Here is a 21,593-nt window from a genome sequence, read left to right on the forward strand (position 1 = left end):
TTGACAAGAGTGAATCCTTTGGTATGTGTGTGTGTGTGTGTGTGTGTGTGTGTGTGTGTGTGTGTGTGTGTGTGTGTGTGTGTGTGTGTGTGTGTGTGTGTGTGTGTGTGTGTGTGTGTGTGTGTGTGTGTGTGTGTGTGTGTGTGTGTGTGTGTGTGTGTGTGTGTGTGTGTGTGTGTGTGTGTGTGTGTGTGTGTGTGTGCTCTTACATCGTAGGCCCCAGCCTTGATTTGCTGGTAGAGGCGATGTTGGTCCTCGTCCCAGAAGGGAGGGTATCCCACCAACAGGATGTAAAGGATCACCCCTGGCAGGAAGTTACAGGTAACGTCAAGCATCCCGACAGGATGGACCCATACAAACATGGCCAATGTACGTCCACCACAGACAGAAACACAATCGCACACGATGCATGTTCATATACGGTGACACCCAAGGTGGAGAAGACCCAACCAGCCCACAAAAGGCAGCAGTGTTGTCAGGCTTAAGCTCGAAGGACATGAGAGGTGAGAAAACGTTATTTACCACAGGCCCACATGTCCACAGGTTTCCCATACGGGTCTTTCCTCAGAACTTCTGGAGACAGGTAGCCCGGAGTGCCGGCAAAACCTGGAGGAGAGAGATGGATGCAGAAAATATGGAATGGTGGGAGGGAATGGGCAGTTCAATGACTTGTTCAGTTGACTGACTTGCTTGTTTGATAGATTGATAGATTGATAGATTGATAGATTGATAGATTGATAGATTGATAGATTGATAGATTGATAGATTGATAGATTGATAGGCTGGTTGATTGGTTGACTGATCTAGACTAGAGTGAATGATCAATGGATGGAAGGATGAATACTCACCGAACCATGCCTGCTGGTCCCCCTGCACCTCGATAGCCAGCCCAAAGTCAGCCAACTTGACCGCCGCCCCCTTCAGCTTACTGGCCAATAGAAGGTTCTCAGGCTGAGGGGGGCGGAGTCAAACAGGTTAGAGGCGAGAGGACATACGCTCAGGGAATAGGTTGCCCACAGACACAGATCTAGGATCAGATTAGACTCACCAAATCCTAATCCAAACCATTAGGGGTGAATATACTAAACTGCTCTTAAATCAGTAGCCGGGGCAACTCCCTTTCTGTCAGACAAATGGCAGACAGACGGTAATGCTCACAGGACCGAGGGCTGTGGAACAAATCTCTAGCTGAGCACTTCCACACTGGAGCTGTGCACCTGGCTCCAACCTACTCACGAATTCCGAATACATGGATTGATGCCAGCCGTGGTGGTCTGTTCCACGCTTACGCCAATCCAATGTGTTTGAATGTGTGAGTGAGAGCCTGGTGCACACTGCAGGGGGAAGGCTAAAGAGGGTGGTGAGGTGTAACAGGAGATGTGTGTCAAAACAAGTGACTCAGCCACACACAAATATTTCTGTAAAAACAAACAGACACTTCACACTGACAGACAGTTTAGCACATTCCTGAACGCATGCAAGCCCCCAGCACACAGAGAGGAAAAGATACCGGTGCATAAGCCAGAAAGGTCTCTGCTAACCTAAGGCCAGTGAGACAGTGTGTCCTAATGAATAATACATTTCCTAACATTTAGACACTCCAACCTACTGCATTTTAAAACCCAGTCTTTTTATTCCAACCACAGAGCCGCACAGCACACAGGCAGTAGATGACACCAGAATATTTCTCCAAAAGGATTTAATTTCTCCTGGTAATGTAGTATTAAAACCTCAACTCATGTGTGTGTGAGACACATCCCCCAGTTATCTGTTATCCCAACAGAGACGTCAATTCCAATAATAAAAACAGGGTTTGAGAAAATAAAGTATGTGAACAATGCTTCCTATATGCTCACTTCAGAATGCGTTTGAATCAATAGATTGAAGCGACAAGCGATATCTCTCATTCTCTCTTGCTGTTTTTACTCCACATAAAATGACATTTGGGAAGTTTGCCATGGAATATTCATGAACTTGGAAAATGTTTCACATCTTAACATAAGTTTTACATAATTATGCAAATGGTTGTCTTTCCTGAGTTGCCGGCATGTGCTTGCTTACCATTGGCAAGTCTCTCTCTCTCTCTCTCTCTCTCTCTCTCTCTCTCTCTCTCTCTCTCTCTCTCTCTCTCTCTCTCTCTCTCTCTCTCTCTCTCTCTCTCTCTCTCTCTCTCTCTCTCTCTCTCTCTCTCTCTCTCTCAGCAACGCCCCTGGGTAATATTACAGGAGCCTTATTCCTGGCATTGACAGGAAGGAATATTGAACCGAAAATATTTAATAACACAATGGTGCAGTAACTGCTGTAACAGTAGAACAGGCTCTAAGTGTCTCTTTTCTTGAGAAGGGTTTTAAAACTGTGACTTTAAACCAGACTTGCACCAAGTTTCTAAGCCAAGGTCACAGCCAAACCACCTCCATTAGATACTATTACACTGTAAAATGAACTACACTGTAAATGTTAGATTTTTGTATTCTGTGAGAAACAAAAGCATTTGTTTCCTTCATCAAAATAATCAATGACAAAAACAAAAGGGTAAAGTTTCATTGATATGAGAATAAGGGTTTTGGGGGTATGATGTAATACACAGTGACCTGCTGCTTGCCACCTGTTGAACGCACCGAGCTCCAGATATGACTGTCGCTGCGGCTATACAAACCTTCAGATCCCTGTGGACAATTCCATTAACATGGCAGTGGTGCACGCTCTCCAGAATCTGTTGTATGCAGTGGCTATTGGAGGGGGTGGGGGGGGGGGGGGAGAAACAGAAGGGGATTCAGGGGAATGAACGGAGGGGAAGAGTTATATTACTGTACATTGTCCATATTCCTATGGCAGACATTTTTCTTGTCTCTAGAATGTTTACCTCTGGTCATGTGGTGATATATCACTGACATTACAAGCTATAAACAGTGCAATTTTAAAAAAGAGTTACAAAGTCTGTCTAAAAAAGAAAAGACAGCATGAAGGCCAGGATGGTACTTAGTCATTCTAAAATGATATCTCTATTCTCTTCTCTAATGCATCCTTCCTTTGACCTCTCAACAGTTTTACGCTATTTTTTATTTCTTTCCACCTCCATCTTTCCCCATTCCTTTCATTCTCTCTACCCCTCTCTCTCTCTCTCTCGTTCTGCATCATTGCCTCTCTCCCCAGGGAGGTAATATGAACATAAAGCTGTTATTGTAAGGTATGTCTTGTATGATTAATACTTCATACCACATCATTAATCACCTTTATAAATAACCATATGAGAGCTGAGACAGCACTTTCGCGCCTCTGATAGAACCATATGTGAAATAAACACGCACGTGAGCAAACACACACACATGTGCATACATGCACAATATACTCAGCTCAATGTGTATACTCAGCTCAGTGTGTGTGTGTGTGTGTGTGTGCGTGCGTGCGTGCGTGCGTGCGTGCGTGCGTGCGTGCGTGCGTGCGTGCGTGCGTGCGTGCGTGCGTGCGTGCGTGCGTTTGCATGTGCGTACCTGGCATCAGCCTCACTGTAGTACTCCCTGGCTACGATGTCTTCAAACAGTTCTCCTCCTGTGACCCTGAGAAGGAGAAGGTAAGGGGAGACCATTGTTACTAATCCCACGGGGCAAATCCAGTTTCAGCTTCACCCAGCTGATGACTGCTCAGATGATCAGGATGAGCGCCTCGGGGGGCGGGGGGAGCGGTTAGGTCTTGCTCAGGGACACGTAGGAGAACCGGTGACCTTCTGATTTCCAGACGGCCTCTCTACCCGCTAAACTATGGCCGCCGTAAGAGATACACAGTCAAATCCTTAGTGTGTCCTGACTTAACGATACGCCTAACCCTCTTCCCTGTACCTTCAGTCACTCAAAGACCTTGTCATTTTGCACATCCATACACACTGCACGATACATAGGTAAATAAAATGCATCTATACATTTCAAACTTCAAATGTGTGTTGTGTGTCCATACCGTCTCTGTGTGCACACATTCAACATTCAAGATGTATTTGTTTCATCTCTTACATGAGTACACAAGAGTAAGATTATTTGTGGCATCGATAACAACAATAACGAAATAAATAATTAAGAATAACAAGTAGTAAGGTAAGAAACATCTAAGTATGTACATTAATCATCAACACTTTAAGGTGCTTTGATGGTGCAGTGAGCATGGGACCTATTTCTAAATTATATGTACAGTATATGCATGTCTGTAGTATACCGGTATGTGTATAAGCGTGTGTGTGTCTGTGTGTGTCTGTGTGTGTGCGTGTGTGTGTGTGTGTGCGTGCGTGCGTGCGTGCGTGCGTGTGCGCGCGCATTCGTGCGTGCGTGTGAGGGAGTACATTTACTGTATGTACTATGTGTACATATGTTTGTGTGTGCAATCTTGATATGTATAGTTTGGTGACTGTGTGTGAATGTGTTATGTCTGTGGGGACATAAATCTCTCCTGAGGCTCTTCTATAGGCGGGCCCTCAGGCCATGGGCTAAGCCAGCTCCTCCAATAGGCAACAGGATGGTGTATATAGGTCAGTCTGTTAGAGACACGTGAGACCAAGTCTGGAACTGTTAACCTCACATACACAGTAGTGTACAATTTGGTGTGTGTGTGTGTGTGTGTGTATATGTACTGTATGTATGTATTTGTGCGTGTGTGCGTGCGTGCGTGCGTGCATGCTTGACTTACAGATCAAACACCAGATAATGGAAGCCCTCTTCTGATATGCTGTCATGGAGTCGTACTGGGAAAGAGAACAACAAAAGGGGTGAAAATGCAAACACAGAGGAGAGAATTGCAGTAGAACAAGAGGTAAAAACCCAAATGAAAGGGGAAACCATCGCCATAGAGAGGAGGAATATTCATTATCACAATCATCCTCTGTGCCTCTGCTTAAAAGGACGTTTTGGTTGCAACGGTGCACAAGAGAAACACAGCCAACATGCAAAGCATTTCTTTAGTCTGAGTTTAAAACAAGCTGCAGTCCATAATAGTTAATTGTCTCCTCATTAGCGTGACAATCTGTGTTGGTCATTGTTAACCAATAACCACTTAAGCCCTATACTTCACTGTACGACAAATAGCAAAAAATAGCCCATCTACAAGCTATGCGATGCCCAAAATAGGGAAGTTGGGGTTAATTAGGTTAAAGAGTACACGCGCACGGCAAGGTTGTGTTGCAGCTGTTGTGCTCAGAGAAAGCCTGTGAGAATACAGTAACTGACCTCTATTATAAGAATTCTGTCAGGAATTTCCAAATTAGTTAACACAGTTAACACGTCGCAGAGTGTCACTAAAACCCTTTGAATCTGAAAGATTTGACACATTTCATTTGGTGTACAGCACCTATTGAAATGCCTTCACCAAGCAATTTAGTATCATTTAAGCCAGGGGAGCTGATACTGTGTATCTGTCAATTGTAGTGTATTCTTATTCAGCAGAGAAGAGGTATCCAAGTTGAACAGTGATAGTGTGCACTGTGCATCACGTTGGTGATAATAATAACATGTAAAGATGCCAACCGATGACTTGAATGTACAGTAGATGAAGGTAGACCTTTATTAATCCCCGTTGGAAATTCAGTTTCACCTTCACCCAGCTGATGGCTGCTCAGGGGCACTCGGAGGGGAGCTGTTAGAGGTTAATTGTCTCAGGGACACTTCGACACGTAAGCTGGGCGGGCTGGGAGGTGAACCGGTGACCTTCTGATTACCAGACGGCCTCTCTAGCCAAGGCCGACTAAGTACTTGAGGAGGTGACATTATAAAATGTAATAACATGCTTGTACTTATCGCTATGGAAGTTGAAACTAGCAGCAATGCAGCAATGTTCTTTTTAAACATCCATCACACCCCCAAGTGTAGAACAGGCCAGACTACGAACATGAATTGTATTCAACTTCCAACCCAGCATGGCATCTGAAATAATCCAAGAAATGTTTGATAACATGTAATGCCACCAAGTATTAAAAAATGACTTATTTGGTTCACATGAGGGGACAACAAATATTTTGGCCTGTATTAGACATTCATTTATTTTTTGTTTTGTTTTTGTTTTTAATGTGAGGACAATGTGAGTGTCCAGTGTGTGGGTTTCTTTTTCATTGCATCGTTTGTTTATTTCCCAGCATCTGCTTTGGACCTGTGAGCATACAGTACTAGCTACTCTTTCATTTATCTTTGCCTTATTTCACCTCATAGTATTAAGGCTTTGGACTCGGTAGAATTAAGGATTAGGAGTGAAAATCGAAAAGTAAAACGCGAGTGTCAATTTAACTCAGAATCACTGTGTTCTCAAACCTTCTCAGAGCATCGTACCTTAGAAACCTTGTGGGATCATGGCCACAGTGTTACTTAACTGGTCTGAGACTTTTATTGGTTAGAGACGGGAGATAACAACGGAGACAAAAAAAAGATAAGAAGAGAGAAGAACGGTGTGAATAGATGAGTGGGGAACAAAAAAGAACAGAGAAATAAGTTCTATCAGCGGTGTAACAAGGAAAAAGGATAAAGAGGTCAAGAAGTTAGAGAAGAAAAAGAATAGGGGGAGAGAGAGAAAGAGAGAGAGAGAGAGAGAGAGAGAGAGAGAGAGAGAGAGAGAGGGGAAAGAGAACCGAGGCTCTCTTCTCTTCCTGATGACTCAGCTGGGAGAGCGCACAGATACATCATCATTAGATGTGAGTGCATTCACATGCACACGCACACATGCATGCACACACACCTGCACGCACGCACACACACACACACAGTCCATGACCGTGTCGGGAAGATGAATAACCATACGAAGAATCTTCAGGGACCTGAGAAGCAAAGAATGTGTGTGTGTGTGTGTGTGTGTGTGTGTGTGTGTGTGTGTGTGTGTGTGTGTGTGTGTGTGTGTGTGTGTGTGTGTGTGTGTGTGTGTGTGTGTGTGTGTGTGTGTGTGTGTGTGTGTGAGAGAGAGAGAGAGAGAGCGAGAGAGAGAGTGTGTGCATACGATTATGTGTGCATATATCAAGACTGTGAAATTGCAGCTTACCAATGTTGGGGTGCTTCAATAAACGGCAAATCCTGGCCTCTCTCTCCAACTTCTGATGATCTATAAGAGATGAGAGAGTTTTGATAGTTTAAAATGTTCCCCTCTATGAATGGCTTTCATCTCCATTTGAGGGTGTGTTGAAGAAATGCCTGTTATGCAAGATGTGAAGTGAGTTGCATTGATTTGTTATGCAAGATGCTCATCTGCAAGTAAGCAATTTCCAACGGGTTGAGCACAAAAACCACGGCCCCTTCCGCTGAGACGCGTGGAGCAACAGAGGCGGGAGCGCTCGTATTTGTTCACATGATATCCTATTCCGTCCACCACGGCTTGCTATCTAAGACATTGCTCTCTTAGACGCACAAGGCCATCGGCAGTCCGTCGCGGGCACTCGTTCGCCTTTTGGCTCACTCAGGTGCTCCTCACGAGCCTCAAGGCCTTGCGGTCTTGATTTAACGAGTCATGCATTTTTTGTAAAACATTGCACGTGACATACGCGACACGTTGTGAGCTTATAGATCTGCCATTTTCGGCCCGTGACACGGCACGCAACCAAGAATAAATCAGTAATATTGTCTTGGTAGATCACTCCCTGTATGCATCGATGCCAGTGCCCTGGCAGCAAAATCTCACTCCCTAACTCTTCAACCTCCTTCTACAATATCCCAGGGCCATTATTGAGAGTAAAGTGTGTAGAGAGTGTCGATAAACTTCCTGTAACCTACTGATATCTTTTCAATTCTCCCAATTCCTTGCCATAATCCCACCAAACAGCCTCTGATCGATGGTTGCTGGACTGTCTTAGTCCTAGATCAGTTCTGTTCTAGTTCCAGGTCCAAAGAGCTTCTTTTCAAACTTAATGTATATGTTAATTCCAACAGGATATGGTAAATGATGCTCAACAACAGATTACCGTAATTTTCGCACTATAAGCCGCACCTGACTATAAGCCGCAGCAGCTAAATTGAATGTTTGGAACATATATAAGCCGCACTGGACTATAAGCCGCGGGTGTAAAATCCATAGATGTAGGAGGTCCCCTAGTGGCCGTTAGCTGTAAAAATCCATAGATAAGCCGCACCGTTATATAAGCCGCAGGGTCGAAAAATTGGAAAAAAGTCGCGGCTTATAGTCCGAAATTTACGGTATGTACTGTACACTATACACAGTGAAGCTGGCAAAAGCAGCAATGCTATGCTAGCACAGAGAGGCCTGGTTCATTTCTCTACGGCCCATAAATTGTCTTCCTCTGTACTTTATGGGACCAGAATGATTCTGTATTACTCATTGAAATATGATGTGGGTGTTGAAGCTTTCCTTACAGGTTGAAGGCAATTATGTCCACTGACTTCAGCACAAACGTCTTTCTCACTGAGTGCTTTCGGCGACCCATTTTAGCTTTGCTTCAGGACAGGGAGAGACAGCGAGACAGAAAGAGAGGGGAGCAGAGAGAGGGAGGGAGGGGGGGTGAGAGAGGGAGAGATGAGCGGAGGGTTCTACTTTTTTTCTGAATAAAATAGGACGCCTATTTTTCTCTCATGTCCTCCTCTCCTGTCTCCGTTCTTGTTGACGCTGTGGAAATCGTGGACTCAATTCAGCCTAAGCTGCGGAACAGTAGTCAGGAGCCTGGCCTACAGAGCAGGTGAGTTGTTCTATCTAGAGACTGTGTGTGTGTGTGTGTGTGAGTGTGAGTGTGTGTGTGTGTGTGTGTGCACACGCACACACACGCGCGCACGCACACACGCACGCACGCACACACGCACGCACGTGCATACGTACGTGCACGCGTGCCGTATGTGTGCAGGAGTGTCATGAGTGCATACATGCGTGAGTTAACATGGACATTACACAGTACTGTATGTTAATTTATCCATTGGTAACTCTGAGAGTATACAAATGTACCTTACTGGTCTATTTGGTTGCATTTCTACAATCTAAAAGTAAAATAACACTCAGGATTTTACTGTGAAGTTGCTTTATTCATACTGGTGCTCCCACAGACAGTAGGACGCCCAGACAGACATGGATTGATTGATTGATTGATTGATTGATGTACTTTTATTTAGTAAGACATGAGAACATCAGTACATGGAAGTACAAATTCACAATACAAGGTCTACTAAACTGGGAGACTCATTAAGCACTGAGCTTGTTTAAGATGAGAAACCCATGCGCACAAATCATGATGACATATAAGAGACAGACAGATATACACACTACTATACAGAATGTCATACAATCAGTTTACAGGTTACTGGTATGAAGAGTGAAAAAAATATATACAAAAGAAGAAAATGAAAGAGGGGGGGGGGTAGGTTAAGACTTAGACAGGGGGCATTTTCGAATTGCAGCCTCCTGAAGGTGTATCTTTAGGGCAGTTTTGAAAGTGAGTAGGGTTTTACACTCCTTTACTCCTTTTGGTAGGGCATTCCTCATTTTTGATGAATAGCATGAGAACGAGTTCATTCCCTTAGTTGAGCCAAATCTGGGTTGAACATGATTTGTGGAGCTACCTCTGGTGTTATGATCATGGACTTAATTAACATTTTGGAAGTATTTTGACAAATACAGGGGGATCCCAATGTTGTGGTGTATCTTGAAGACCAGGCCCATAGCAAGTTGCTGTACTCTGTCCTCAACCCTAAGCCATCCAATCCTAGCAAAATGAGCAGGGGTTAGATGGGTTTTGTGATTGAGGCCAAGAAGTAGCCTTACAAGTTTGTTTTGGGATGTTTGGAGCCTTGTTTTTAAGGCCTTGGAGGTGTTGTGATACCATGAAGTGCATGCATAATCATAATGATGATAAGGATGGCAGACAGACAGACAAATAGACAGACCGACAGACAGATAGACATGGATGGTAGACAGACAGACCTACAGACAGACAGACATGGATGGCAGACAGACAGACAGACAGACAGACAGTGAGAGTCAGAAACAAGAGCAACACAGTCATTACTTCATGATTAGCAGGACAGAATATGGTCACTAATCTATGTATGTCTGTGTTGTCACTAAATGACAAAATAGCATGCACTGTACACTCTGGTAATTTAACTCATTTTTTTTTCACAAATTCTGACCTTCTCTAAAATGTGTTTTGGGCTCATTGCCTCTAACCATCAGATGGACACCAGCTCTCCATCCCTGAACAAAATTGTTTTTATGGTTTTTATAGCTATAAGAGTGTGTGTGTGTGTGTGTGTGTGTGTGTGTGTGTGTGTGTGTGTGTGTGTGTGTGTGTGTGTGTGTGTGTGTGTGTGTGTGTGTGTGTGTGTGTGTGTGTGTGTGTGTGTGTGTGTGTTTGTGTGTGCAAAGCCTTATGAGCATTGAGTTCTTGTAACTATAATTATACAATGTTATAAGCCAATTATAATGCATTATAAGTATGTTTATAGTGCATTACAGACAGTAGAATAGGAAGTGGAGTGGAATTTCAGTGGAGTGTGCATAATCAGCATATCTCTTCCATTATTTCAGTGATACAACCTTATGCACTCCCTATGCAAGGAGAGAAGCACACTTCGCGATGGCATCATGGCATGCAAGGAGCACAAAAATTACAAGTAAACTGCGTTTACGTCTCCGTTTCATAAACAACGTGTGCATTTGTAGGCACTGAATGTGTCCAAAATGGGGTTCATATGGCTTAATAAGTCCTTAGACTTAAAGTAAATGGATTTGACTGCGCACCCCCCCTTTGGCCTCTGGCCCTTTCTGTATCTTGTCTCTCTCTCTCTCTCTCTCTCTCTCTCTCTCTCTCTCTCTCTCTCTCTCTCTCTCTCTCTCTCATCTCTCTCTCTCTCTCTCTCTCTCTCTCTCTCTCTCTCTCTCTCTCTCTCTCTCTCTCTCCATAATTCTGTGTCCCTGACTTTCTCTACATCATTTTCTATCACTCTGTCACTTTATGTCTTATCTTTTTATTTCTCACTTGTTCTATCACACAGACATACACATATACACTCAAACATAAATTATATACTTGCAATCATATTCTGTTTACTTCTCTTACACCCCCTTCTCTCTCTCTCTCTCTCTCTCTCTCTCTCTCTCTCTCTCTCTCTCTCTCTCTCTCTCTCTCTCTCTCTCTATCTCTCACTCTCTGTTTCCTCCACAGGTAGTCCACCTCCTAGCCAGCTGGACATCTGTTGTCTAGCAACTCCTGCACCAATCAGAATGTCAGTCCGCTCCTCTTCTCTGCAGTGAAACCAGCCTTGCATGCAAATAGCCAACACTGAGAGTTCACACACAACTAGCCAACTGTACAGAACCATGGAGGGGTGAACACTATCAACTCTGCTGAAATACAAACCAAAAAAGTGACATTTCATCATGGCTTTTGTTCTGGGTATAAAATACATTTAGTGCCACTGTTTTACCACCAGCATACTGAGAACCATTCCTGACCAGGAATGGTTCACATGAAAATGTCAGGTGGTCTACTAAATAGTAGCATAGTAGAGAATTAGACTTTCCTAAAATGTCCTCATTTTACACTTGGCTACAGGACCTGCCTGACTATCCAGCAGTTTTAAAGCGACAACAATGAACTGTGTGTGGGGTTGCAAAGGGTCTGGAAATGTGCATATTTTAAATATAAAATCATACCTAAATTAAATAGTTAACTTATTTGGAGGGGAATTCACATGAAAAAGCAATACTAGGCCTTACAGCATGTTTTGGTTAAAAGTATGCCATGTGTATGGCATTTAAAGTACTCTACCAAGCAAGGGCTTTTGGAAGGCAATGGAATATGACAGTCATGCCAACGTACTGTATCTCATCAGTGATGCCCAATGATAGAGTTGGAAAACTGGTGGCCATTCGGGCAAACTTGAGGTTCTTTGAGCCTGACACAGAGCCAACCTCAACAAGCTTTTATGGTGATTCGTGAAGATGATGATTGTGAAAACGAGGTATAAGAGTCGGACACTGAGGAAGTCCATGGAGAGAATATGGAGGCCCGAGAGGATTTTTTACTTTCTCTTTTTGCGAACGCAGCGGAAGGAGGTGCGCCGAAGGCGCGCCTCCGCGCAAGTGGAGCTTACTATGAAACCGTGCTCGGGTTGTGTCTCTGTGTCTCTGTGTCTCTGTGTGCACTGCCTGTGTGCACTGCCTGCAGCTCCTCTGAGATAAGTAAATGTCCAATTTAGACGTACCATACATCAAATGAAAGGTCTTTGAAAACTGAACACACCTGTCAAGGTTGCGTTTAAGCCCGCCCCTTCCCCCGGAAGCCACGCCCCGGAGAAGGCTCCTAAAAACTCCCCATTGAAACCCCATGTTAAATGAAAAGTGCCCGAATCGCTCCGAAACTTTTTCTACCCCCCCTAAGTGGGGGTCTACGAACAAATACTTCGGGCTCGGATTTAGGCTCCGCCCCCCGGAAGTGGGTGAAACAGGCACTTCAAACACTTTGTTGAATTGTTCAAAAACATTCAAAAAATTTTTTTTGTGAATTTGTATTTTTCTAAGATGCTTCTTTTAACGCAGATTTTTTTTGTATTTAAAAAAAAAAAATATTATTGGTTACTTTTTTTTTAAATATTTTGTTTTCATATTTATTTAAAAAAAAATGCGTTCGCTTCCCGCGTTCGCGCGTCTTACTTGTATTGAAAGGGAGTCATAGGGAATATTTTTGTAGTGTATTACAATGTTAAATGACTCGACTAATTTAATTAAAGTTCAACTGAACTAAGATGAGGCATCAGAGTCTAACATTGAGGAAGAGAGAGAGACTTTTTTGGAGGAGGGTATAAGGGAATGTTTTTGTTGTTCAATGAAAGTATATTTCAATGTTAAATGAGTCAACTCATTTAATTAAAGTTCAGCTCAACTAAATGGGTGACATATGTTTGTGATTTTAATAAGGGTTTACAATTATGTCTGCTTATATTATAAAAGGCTTGTTTCTATACGCATACAGTACGACAGGCTAAATATAGCCTGAGCAAACCAATTTATTCCAATTTATTCCCAATAAATTCTTGTTAATTCCACAGTGTGTGTGTGTGTGTGTGTGTGTGTGTGTGTGTGTGTGTGTGTGTGTGTGTGTGTGTGTGTGTGTGTGTGTGTGTGTGTGTGTGTGTGTGTGTGTGTGTGCGTGTGTGTGTGTGTATTTTCAGGGCAGGCTGCAGCCTGCTGAGAGATTTGTTGCGTAAAAATTTGCATATGCCGAGAGCAGTACTTCCACAAATGTAGAGATATGCTGGTCTAATGATGTCTGTCAGACTGTCTGCTGTCAGTCTCTCCAACTGCGTGATTCTCATCCTTGTCTGTCAATATACCGGTCTATTCACTTGTCTTTTCAGTTAATGAGTACACATACAGTATACAGTATTGGCCCTAAAAAATGCAGAGTCTGTTGAAGGTTTTAAGAGGATGTTAAAAACACATTTGTTCCTTAAGCATTTTTACCCATGAAGTTCTACCTGACTTTCATGGACAAATTGCTTTGTTTTAATCCTTGTTGTATTGTTTTATTACTCTATTTATATACCTTTATACTCTGTTGTTAACTGTTAATTTTGTTTAATCGTGTTCCATTGTACAGCACTTTGTAACCTTGTTTTGAAATGTGCTTTATAAATAAAATTTACTTACTTACTTACTTACTTACAGGGTCTACATTATATCCTGGCCAAGTAGTGGTCTGTTTTTCCTTACTCAGTAGGGTAAGAACATGGCTAAAACAACTGCTAAACTCAATTGCATTAAAGAAATAGCTAATTTCTATCCAGAGAAATCAATAATTGTAATAGAACTAAATTGTGTGACTGAAAGGGATGATAGGTATATTAGGAATAGGAAATGTGTACAAATGCAAGTTTTGGAAGCACAGTATCTTCACACACCATTGGTCACCAGACCAGTCTAAAGTTATCATACAAGTGAAGTGAAGGCATATTTCTGTCAGGAAGACGATCTACAGTATACACTATACTGTACACATTAAAGTATTATTATATAATTACCTCTGAGCAGAGGCCATGGGGGAAACCATTGATTGTTTTTTAGGTTTGGTTGGCAGTCTATTTATGCATATTTAGTCCTATTGCATAAACAAATAAACAGATATTTACATCTAAGCAGAGGACGTTGGAGGCAACCCACATTAAATTCTGCTGGCCAAGTACTCACTCCCCTGGAAAATGAAAAACACACACACTCACACTCACACACTCACTCACACACTCACACACTCACACACTCACTCACACACTCACACACACACACGTTTACAAAGGGTGCCTAGATTGTACTGCTCCAATTCAATTAACTTTTTTAATTAAAAAGATGTGGTGGGGTGAATAAAACATCCTCTGTAGCACTCATCCATAAGGTTATAAACTCCTGTCAGAAACATGGGTTCCGTTATGAACCCCTGTCAGAACCATGGGTTCTGTTATAAACTCCTGTCAGAACCCTGGGTTTTGTTATAAACTCCAGTCAGAACCATGGGTTCTGTTATACACTCCTGTCAGAACCATGGGTTCTGTTATGAACCCCTGTCAGAACCATGGGTTCTGTTATAAACTCCTGTCAGAACCATGGGTTCTGTTATAAACTCCTGTCAGAACCCTGGGTTTTGTTATAAACTCCTGTCAGAACCATGGGTTCTATTATAAACTCCTGTCAGAACCATGGGTTCTGTTATAAACTCCTGTCAGAACCATGGGTTCTGTTATAAACCCCTGTCAGAACCCTGGGTTCTGTTATAAACTCCTGTCAGAACCATGGGTTCTGTTATAAACTCCTGTCAGAACCATGGGTTCTGTTATAAACTCCTGTCAGAACGCTGAGACAGTGTGTCACCGTCTGCTGGTTCCCAAAAGAGGGGGAGAATTACGAAGCCACAGACGATAATGCCGCTGCTTTCTCTCTTGAGCGAAGAAACAAAAGGTGTCTGGTGTCGGAGATAAAAATGGCCCAGAGTATATTGCTCCAAGTCTGTAATAATGTCTTCCGTTATCTTATCCAGCACAACCCGGCCATGCACGGTAGACTATTGCATAAAAGTGGTCTAAGCTATAGTGATGGGAAGAGAGGGGTGTGTGCTGTCATTCTGACAGACAAGAAGTCATCGACCAATGGTAACATGCATACAATCATGAGCCATGTGCACAGTCACAGTTTGCATGTTAAGAAATGCAATGCATACAATCATGAGCCATGTGCACAGTCACAGTTTGCATGTTAAGAAATGCAATGTTCTGGTATTTACCATACACACTATACACTGTTGTGTTTTACACACATGTTCCACACACACACTTTTTCCTTTCATGAGAAGATGTATTTATTTTGTATCTTGCCCAACAGGCATCGCAGCTGGGTCAAGGACACACACACACGAAAAAACATAAAACGGAAATAACAACACTATGCGCACAGTCCTTCCACAGACACAAAGTATAAAATATAACTGTAGTGTTGGCTAACGTAATGCACTTAGAACTATGGCATTTAATGCGACGTCTATTGATTTGTGTCCAATGGCTTTAAACACGATACCTCTTTTAGAGTTTAAAAATAGATAAAGATGATCATGAGACTTTGGTGCTGTGCGGCCTAAAGACTGAACAGAAGGAACAGCGGACAGCCAGGTCAGAGAATGAGAGGAGGAAGTTACAGTAAGGACCTGATGGGGTGGAGAGGACAGGAGATCTAAAGACGTACATGCATGCGACAGACCAGAGAGAGAGAGAGAGAGAGAGAGAGAGAGAGAGAGAGAGAGAGAGAGAGAGAGAGAGAGAGAGAGAGAGAGAGAGAGAGAGAGAGAAAACTCTCTAATTAAGGATGCCCTAGCTTTCTTTGCAGAGTCCAGTGCCCTAGTTTGTGCAAGTGGGGGTACTTTTCACCAACATACTGAAAAACACACACACACACACACACACACACACACGTGCACACCCAGCCATACACACACAAAGTCTAAAAAGTCTCATGTATCTCTCCTAGTGTACTCAGGCAGTCTGCATGGCCAGACAGGTGAGCATCAGCTAGAACAAATACACATTTACAGTAGTGTGAATTTGTGTGTGTGTGTGTGAGAGAGAGAGAGAGAGAGAGAGAGAGAGAGAGAGAGAGAGAGAGAGAGAGAGAGAGAGAGAGAGAGAGAGAGAGAGAGAGAGAAGGTTTTATTTTTAACCTTGAACTACTCTGTGTGTCATGTGATGCCTCCTCTTCTCCTTGATCACTCCTTAATCTCTCTTTTGTGTTGCCAGGTACGTGAGCGAGCTACAGGAGGAACGACATGAACAGAAAGACGAACTAAAGGACAAACACCCACACACATGCACTACTGCACACACTTATACACGCACGCCCACACTCACAGAGGCAGGTGTCATTGTGGTAGTCTCTCTTACATATTGCAGCAACAGCCATCATCTCCGTTACCATGACACCTGCAGATAAGGTGCCAGAACAAACCGTGGCACACCCGGTTACCATAGAAACTGCCCACAATCTAATAGGGTCACTTACAGAAGCATGAACTAGCGCAGTCAGTGACCGTGATGATAAAGAAAGACAAAACGGCAACAGTCGGCAACTTTTCAAAGGGCAAAACATCATGACCTCAAAAGTTTCGAGTTGAAATAGAGAGTGCAGGCTGAATTCACATGGGGATGGTGCTGGGCAAGAACTGCTACTGAAAGTGTCGAAGCAGAAGTACAGGAAGTACACCAGAAGGAAGTCAGGTTGATGCCGTACAGATCTGTTTAAATTCCCATGAACATTGTGTCATGATTGGTCAATAAAAGGCAGCTTGCAGGGGAAGTACGAACGTTTTTCTTCTTTTTTCTTTTCCCCTTGTGGCCACTGACCAGTATATCGGTTTGGCTTACATATCGGCCATTAATTGACTTTCTTCATGACATTGGTATCAGCAATTATGTAGCCAATGTTGTGTTATTAAGCCCTATTCAAAAACAGCAATTGTGAGCTTGCAAATCAGTTTTGGAAAGTATAAAAGAATAAGATATATACAGTATGTGAAAATCTTCTCCTATAATGACATTCATGAAATATGGATGCCAGGTTTAAAGTGGTTAATAAAAGTTTAATAATTTTCTGTACATTTTGAAAAAATCTGTCAAAACTTTGTTGGGTTAGGAATCTCCAAAATCTGTCATCAGTCGCGCTCTACTTGTGAGATGTGAAAAGCCTGGGAACAAGCTTACATGGGGACAGTAAGTTTAATATTGATTCTTCAACATAATCACACATGGTGTGAATTACAATTGGGTCTCTCAGCATAAAGTGTGGGTCATCTGCATCGCAATGAAATGTTCACGGTGTTTTCATGTTAACCCTTTTTTAAATGTCACTTACAACTTACGCTATCGTTTACCAACCGTGTCATTCCCAAGATGCATTGCGATATTTACACGGTGACATCATTGGGCTTTTTAAAAACTTTGGCAAGTCTTTATTGGAATGGATTCAACATTGCTGCACTAACTGTTAAGACAAGATGAGAACCACTGCTGCCAATATAAAGTTCACAGCACCTGTGCGCACGTATACACGCGTGTGCACGTATACACGCACACACACACAGACAAACACAAGGTCATACATTGGTTCACAAATACATAAATATATACTTTCATACACACATACACGAAGAGGGTACATACACACACAAGCACATAAACACGGCGCACACAAACGTAAGCACAGAAGTGACAATGAGAAACAGCAGTGATAGTGACAGCATTCTGACGCATGCATGAGGGTAGAGGGAAAATATTTAACCGCTGCAAGCAAAACTGCACACACTCAAACACAAACACGCACACGTGCGCACACACACACACACACACACAGACTGGTAGTGGCGTGCTGACTGTTCTCAGTCGTTCTCTCTGCATCTCTTTTCCTTGCCCTTTCATTCTTCATCTTTACCCTCGTTCAGCGACTGATCTGCTATTCTTAATGAAATACTGCATAATCAGGATCACAGATCGGAGGATTGCAATTCGTCCTATAGGACCTCAGACTCATGCACTCGCACGCACGCACGCACACACACACACACACAGCCTTGCTGCTGGGCATTCGAGCCACCAATCCCACACTAAACCTTTTTTCACTTCTGTACACTCCCACACACACACACACACACACACAGTTAATTGATCCATTTGTAACTCTGAGCATGTACAAATGGAACCATATGCACCATTTGGTTCCATTTGTACAAGATCAGAGTTAAATGAACACTGAGGATTTCACCGTGCACACAGACAGAGTGGTGGGGTGGGGGTGGGGTTATGATCCTGCCAGAGAGGGGGGAATCAGAGTCGCAATTCCAGGGCTTATCACGGAAAGAGGCTAAAACCATATCTGACATGCCAGCGTGGCTGTATGTAAACCTCTATACACACGTAAACACGGAGAGAGAACAGAGACAGAGAGGGGCCGTGCGTGTGCATGAGTGTGTATGTGGTGAGATAACCCTTTGGAGTAGGGTTAGTATTTTTGGAAAATCTGTCCCAGCATGCAAAGTGGTAAGACACTGATCCCCCCGACAAGGTGTCCATTACAAACACTCTGGTCAGTAGGGGTGAGGTGGTGGTGTGTGTGTGTGTGTGTGTGTGTGTGTGTGTGTGTGTGTGTGTGTGTGTGTGTGTGCGGGGGGGGCATCAACGAAGAGAGAGAGAGAGAGCGAGGTGAGCAATTCGTTTTTTAGACCTTATTAATCCCACAGGGGAAATTCAGTTTCAGCTTCACCTAGCTGATGTCTGCTCAGATGGTCATGATGAGCGCTCTGGGGGTAGCAGTTAGCGGTTAAGTGTCCCTGACCTGAGTGTTGCTCAGGGACACTTTGACACGTATTACTGGGCGGGCAAGGAGGCGAACCGGTGACCTTCTGATTACCAGGCGGCCTCTCTACCCACTAAGCTACAGCCACCCAAAATACGGATAGAGACTGAGGAGAAACAAGGCAGGCGTGCTAGGCTTACACAGTAGGATCCTCAGTGTTAATCTAACACTGAGATTGTACAACTCTGAGGATTTTTACTGTGTATGAACAGAGAGGAGGGAAGGAACATAAGGTCAGTTTAAAGATGGAGGAAAGAGTGATGGAGGAACTACTAAGCCAGGGGTTGAGGACAGGTACGGAGGACAGAATGTGAGGCAGGCGATCAGAAGTGACATAGAATAACAAGACTATGAGTCTAAAAGCCAGCAGTCTCTGAAGAGGACGTGCTGCTCATTACACCGAACCAGAGATTTTGGCTAAGGGATGGCACTAGATAAAAAACCATGAGTCCCCAAAACCAATAGGTTTTCATCCTGCAAACTGCCTATTGGATTACGAGATAACTTGTGTGCAAAGTACAGTAAGAGGTGTGAATCTTGGCCTCACAATTCGATAATATTACAATACACCTGTTAATGATTCAATTAGATTTTGCGATGCATCTCAATGCATCTCACTTTTCTGTATTTTTCTATATTAATGCTAATGGATATATTTTGTTTTAATGACATCTAAAACGTATTTATTTATAAAGTGCTTTTATCACTCTCCTTAGAACATTGATAAACAAAATCTTGAAAAGAATACCGGGATGACATTTTTAAAGCTCTCAACGCTGTATTCTATATATAAATTCCTCAGGATCCATTAATAGACCTGCTAGGAGTTTCTCCGGAGGGTCTAGAGGGAAAAAGTCAGATATACCTTCTGCAAATAATGCTCACAGCAGTTATAAAAGGCATCACTATAAAATGGCTTAAACCCAACTCTCCATCATATGAGTCTTTCTTGGGTGCAAAGGCTATGGGATTTATATAGTACTAGTCCATACCCGTGGGGGGATATGCGCACATGATCTGGCAACCCGGGAGGCAGTTCGTCCCATAGCTCGCATCCCACAGCTGGGCAGCCGTAACCATGCCGACATTCTTTTACACAAAAACGCTAATAAACAGCTGAGATTTGGTGAAATCGAAAAACAGGCTTCGCTGTTCCGTGCACATGGTAATGGTCAATAGCTGTGTGCAAATTCAGATCAACTGCTCCAGCCACTGAGGAGAACCAGGCAGAACCAATTTTGGCCTCACCACCACTACACCACCACTACAGAGCGTTGTAGAATTATAGTAGGATAGTAGGATAGTAGGATAGTAGGATGGGAGAAATAACGCATGACCTAAGATTACAGAAGGAAAAAGTAATACGAAAATGGACTCCTGTGATGCAAGTAATGATCTGAAGAGAATAAGGTGATGTTCTAATTTGTCTAAGGCTGCCACAGCCATCCCCAATCGAACCTTTTATTTGATGGCCTAACTGCCCTGGCATTTGGCCTATGTGCCCTCAAAAAATGGACGACACCAAAGGCCAAGCGGCCTTGCCCCTAAAATGCCAAAATTCCAGGCCTGGTCACAGATGAGTTGACTGAGAAATGTGCCCAGATTGTTGGCTTTCAATATACTGAAACAAGTTTGTTGTTTTTACTTGTTGATCCAGCTTTATCCAGATTTACTTGTTGATACGGTGCATCAGTTGTGTAAGCAAGAAGCTTAATGTAGCATCACAGTTCAATGCAACGTTGCCTTCGGGAAGTAATTGGAAAATTAACAATAAACGTTAGCAGGCTATAATCGATTATCTAAGATGAGGCAAGATCGAGACAATATTCTAGGTGGTGATGGATATGCTTTAAAGTACATGATATCATGGGGAGAAGTACGTTAGACACACAGTCTGACTCAGATTGGTGGTACGGTAGTTCTGCCAACGAGCATAGGGATCATAGGGATCATACCATAGTTATACTAGCTGTTACAAGGACAAGCTGAACCATAACAAGACAGGCTGTACCAAAACAATAGCTATCAGGCCTAGCAGAGACATCTTGGCTCCTACAAGCTACAAAATATCATGTCATATCATAATGGATTATAAGTACTATAAGTGATGCTTAAATATGAAGGTTAGATATAAACAACCATAATAACTATATAGTATAATTCTTCCTCTCGCCTCATCGATGCAGAATCATCCACATCTCTGATCTGCGTGGTGCATCTTAGAATTGATGACTTTCTACACCTCTAGTGCAAATTTGATATGTTGGCCTGCGTGTGGTCTCACATAGCCAGATGATTGGAGATCTCTGTCTAATGATATGTCTGGTGACATCTAAATTCAATATAGTGGCTAAAACAGCTGACAGCCGCTACCAAACCGACATAGCCTGACACTCAGCTAGCGATTCAGGGGCTGGAGCCGGGCTAAAACCTACGGGGAAAAAATCATATCACTGTCCCAATATAATTGAAACAAAATGTAAGCTTCAACAATATGTAATACATTTGTAATACAATGTACAATACAATGTAATACATTAAATTACGTAATACATTTTGACTGAGTGGATACAAATGTTGCAGCATAGTAAGTAATTAATATACATCTACGTAAAGCCGCTATATTCTGTTGCTCGTCGAGAATAATGACGATTTTCTCAACATTCGTGTCAATGGCGTATATAAAATAGACTTTAGTTTGGCATTTAGTGAGGGCATTTCATGGGCAAGACATGTAGTGACACAGAGCATGCTATTGG

At 42.9% G+C, this 21,593-nt stretch overlaps 1 protein-coding gene across 3 annotated transcripts in view; it reads right to left on the reverse strand.

Annotated features, from left to right (window-relative positions):
* The window catches only part of camk2d2 (calcium/calmodulin-dependent protein kinase (CaM kinase) II delta 2), a 42,971-nt gene that overhangs the window by 16,777 nt on the left and 4,601 nt on the right, over window positions 1–21,593 (reverse strand). For all 3 annotated transcript variants that reach the window (XM_080442770.1, XM_080442769.1, XM_080442771.1), the window contains exons 3-9: window positions 7,000–7,059; window positions 4,672–4,726; window positions 3,492–3,557; window positions 2,657–2,729; window positions 849–951; window positions 523–606; window positions 210–304 (exon numbers count right to left, since the gene is read on the reverse strand). In XM_080442770.1, coding sequence (XP_080298896.1) covers window positions 210–304; window positions 523–606; window positions 849–951; window positions 2,657–2,729; window positions 3,492–3,557; window positions 4,672–4,726; window positions 7,000–7,059 — 536 coding nt within the window. The remainder of the gene's footprint in view (window positions 1–209; window positions 305–522; window positions 607–848; window positions 952–2,656; window positions 2,730–3,491; window positions 3,558–4,671; window positions 4,727–6,999; window positions 7,060–21,593) is intronic.

Source organism: Gymnoscopelus braueri (assembly GCF_963280865.1).
Source record: "Gymnoscopelus braueri genome assembly, chromosome: 2".
Taxonomy (NCBI): Eukaryota; Metazoa; Chordata; class Actinopteri; order Myctophiformes; family Myctophidae; genus Gymnoscopelus; species Gymnoscopelus braueri.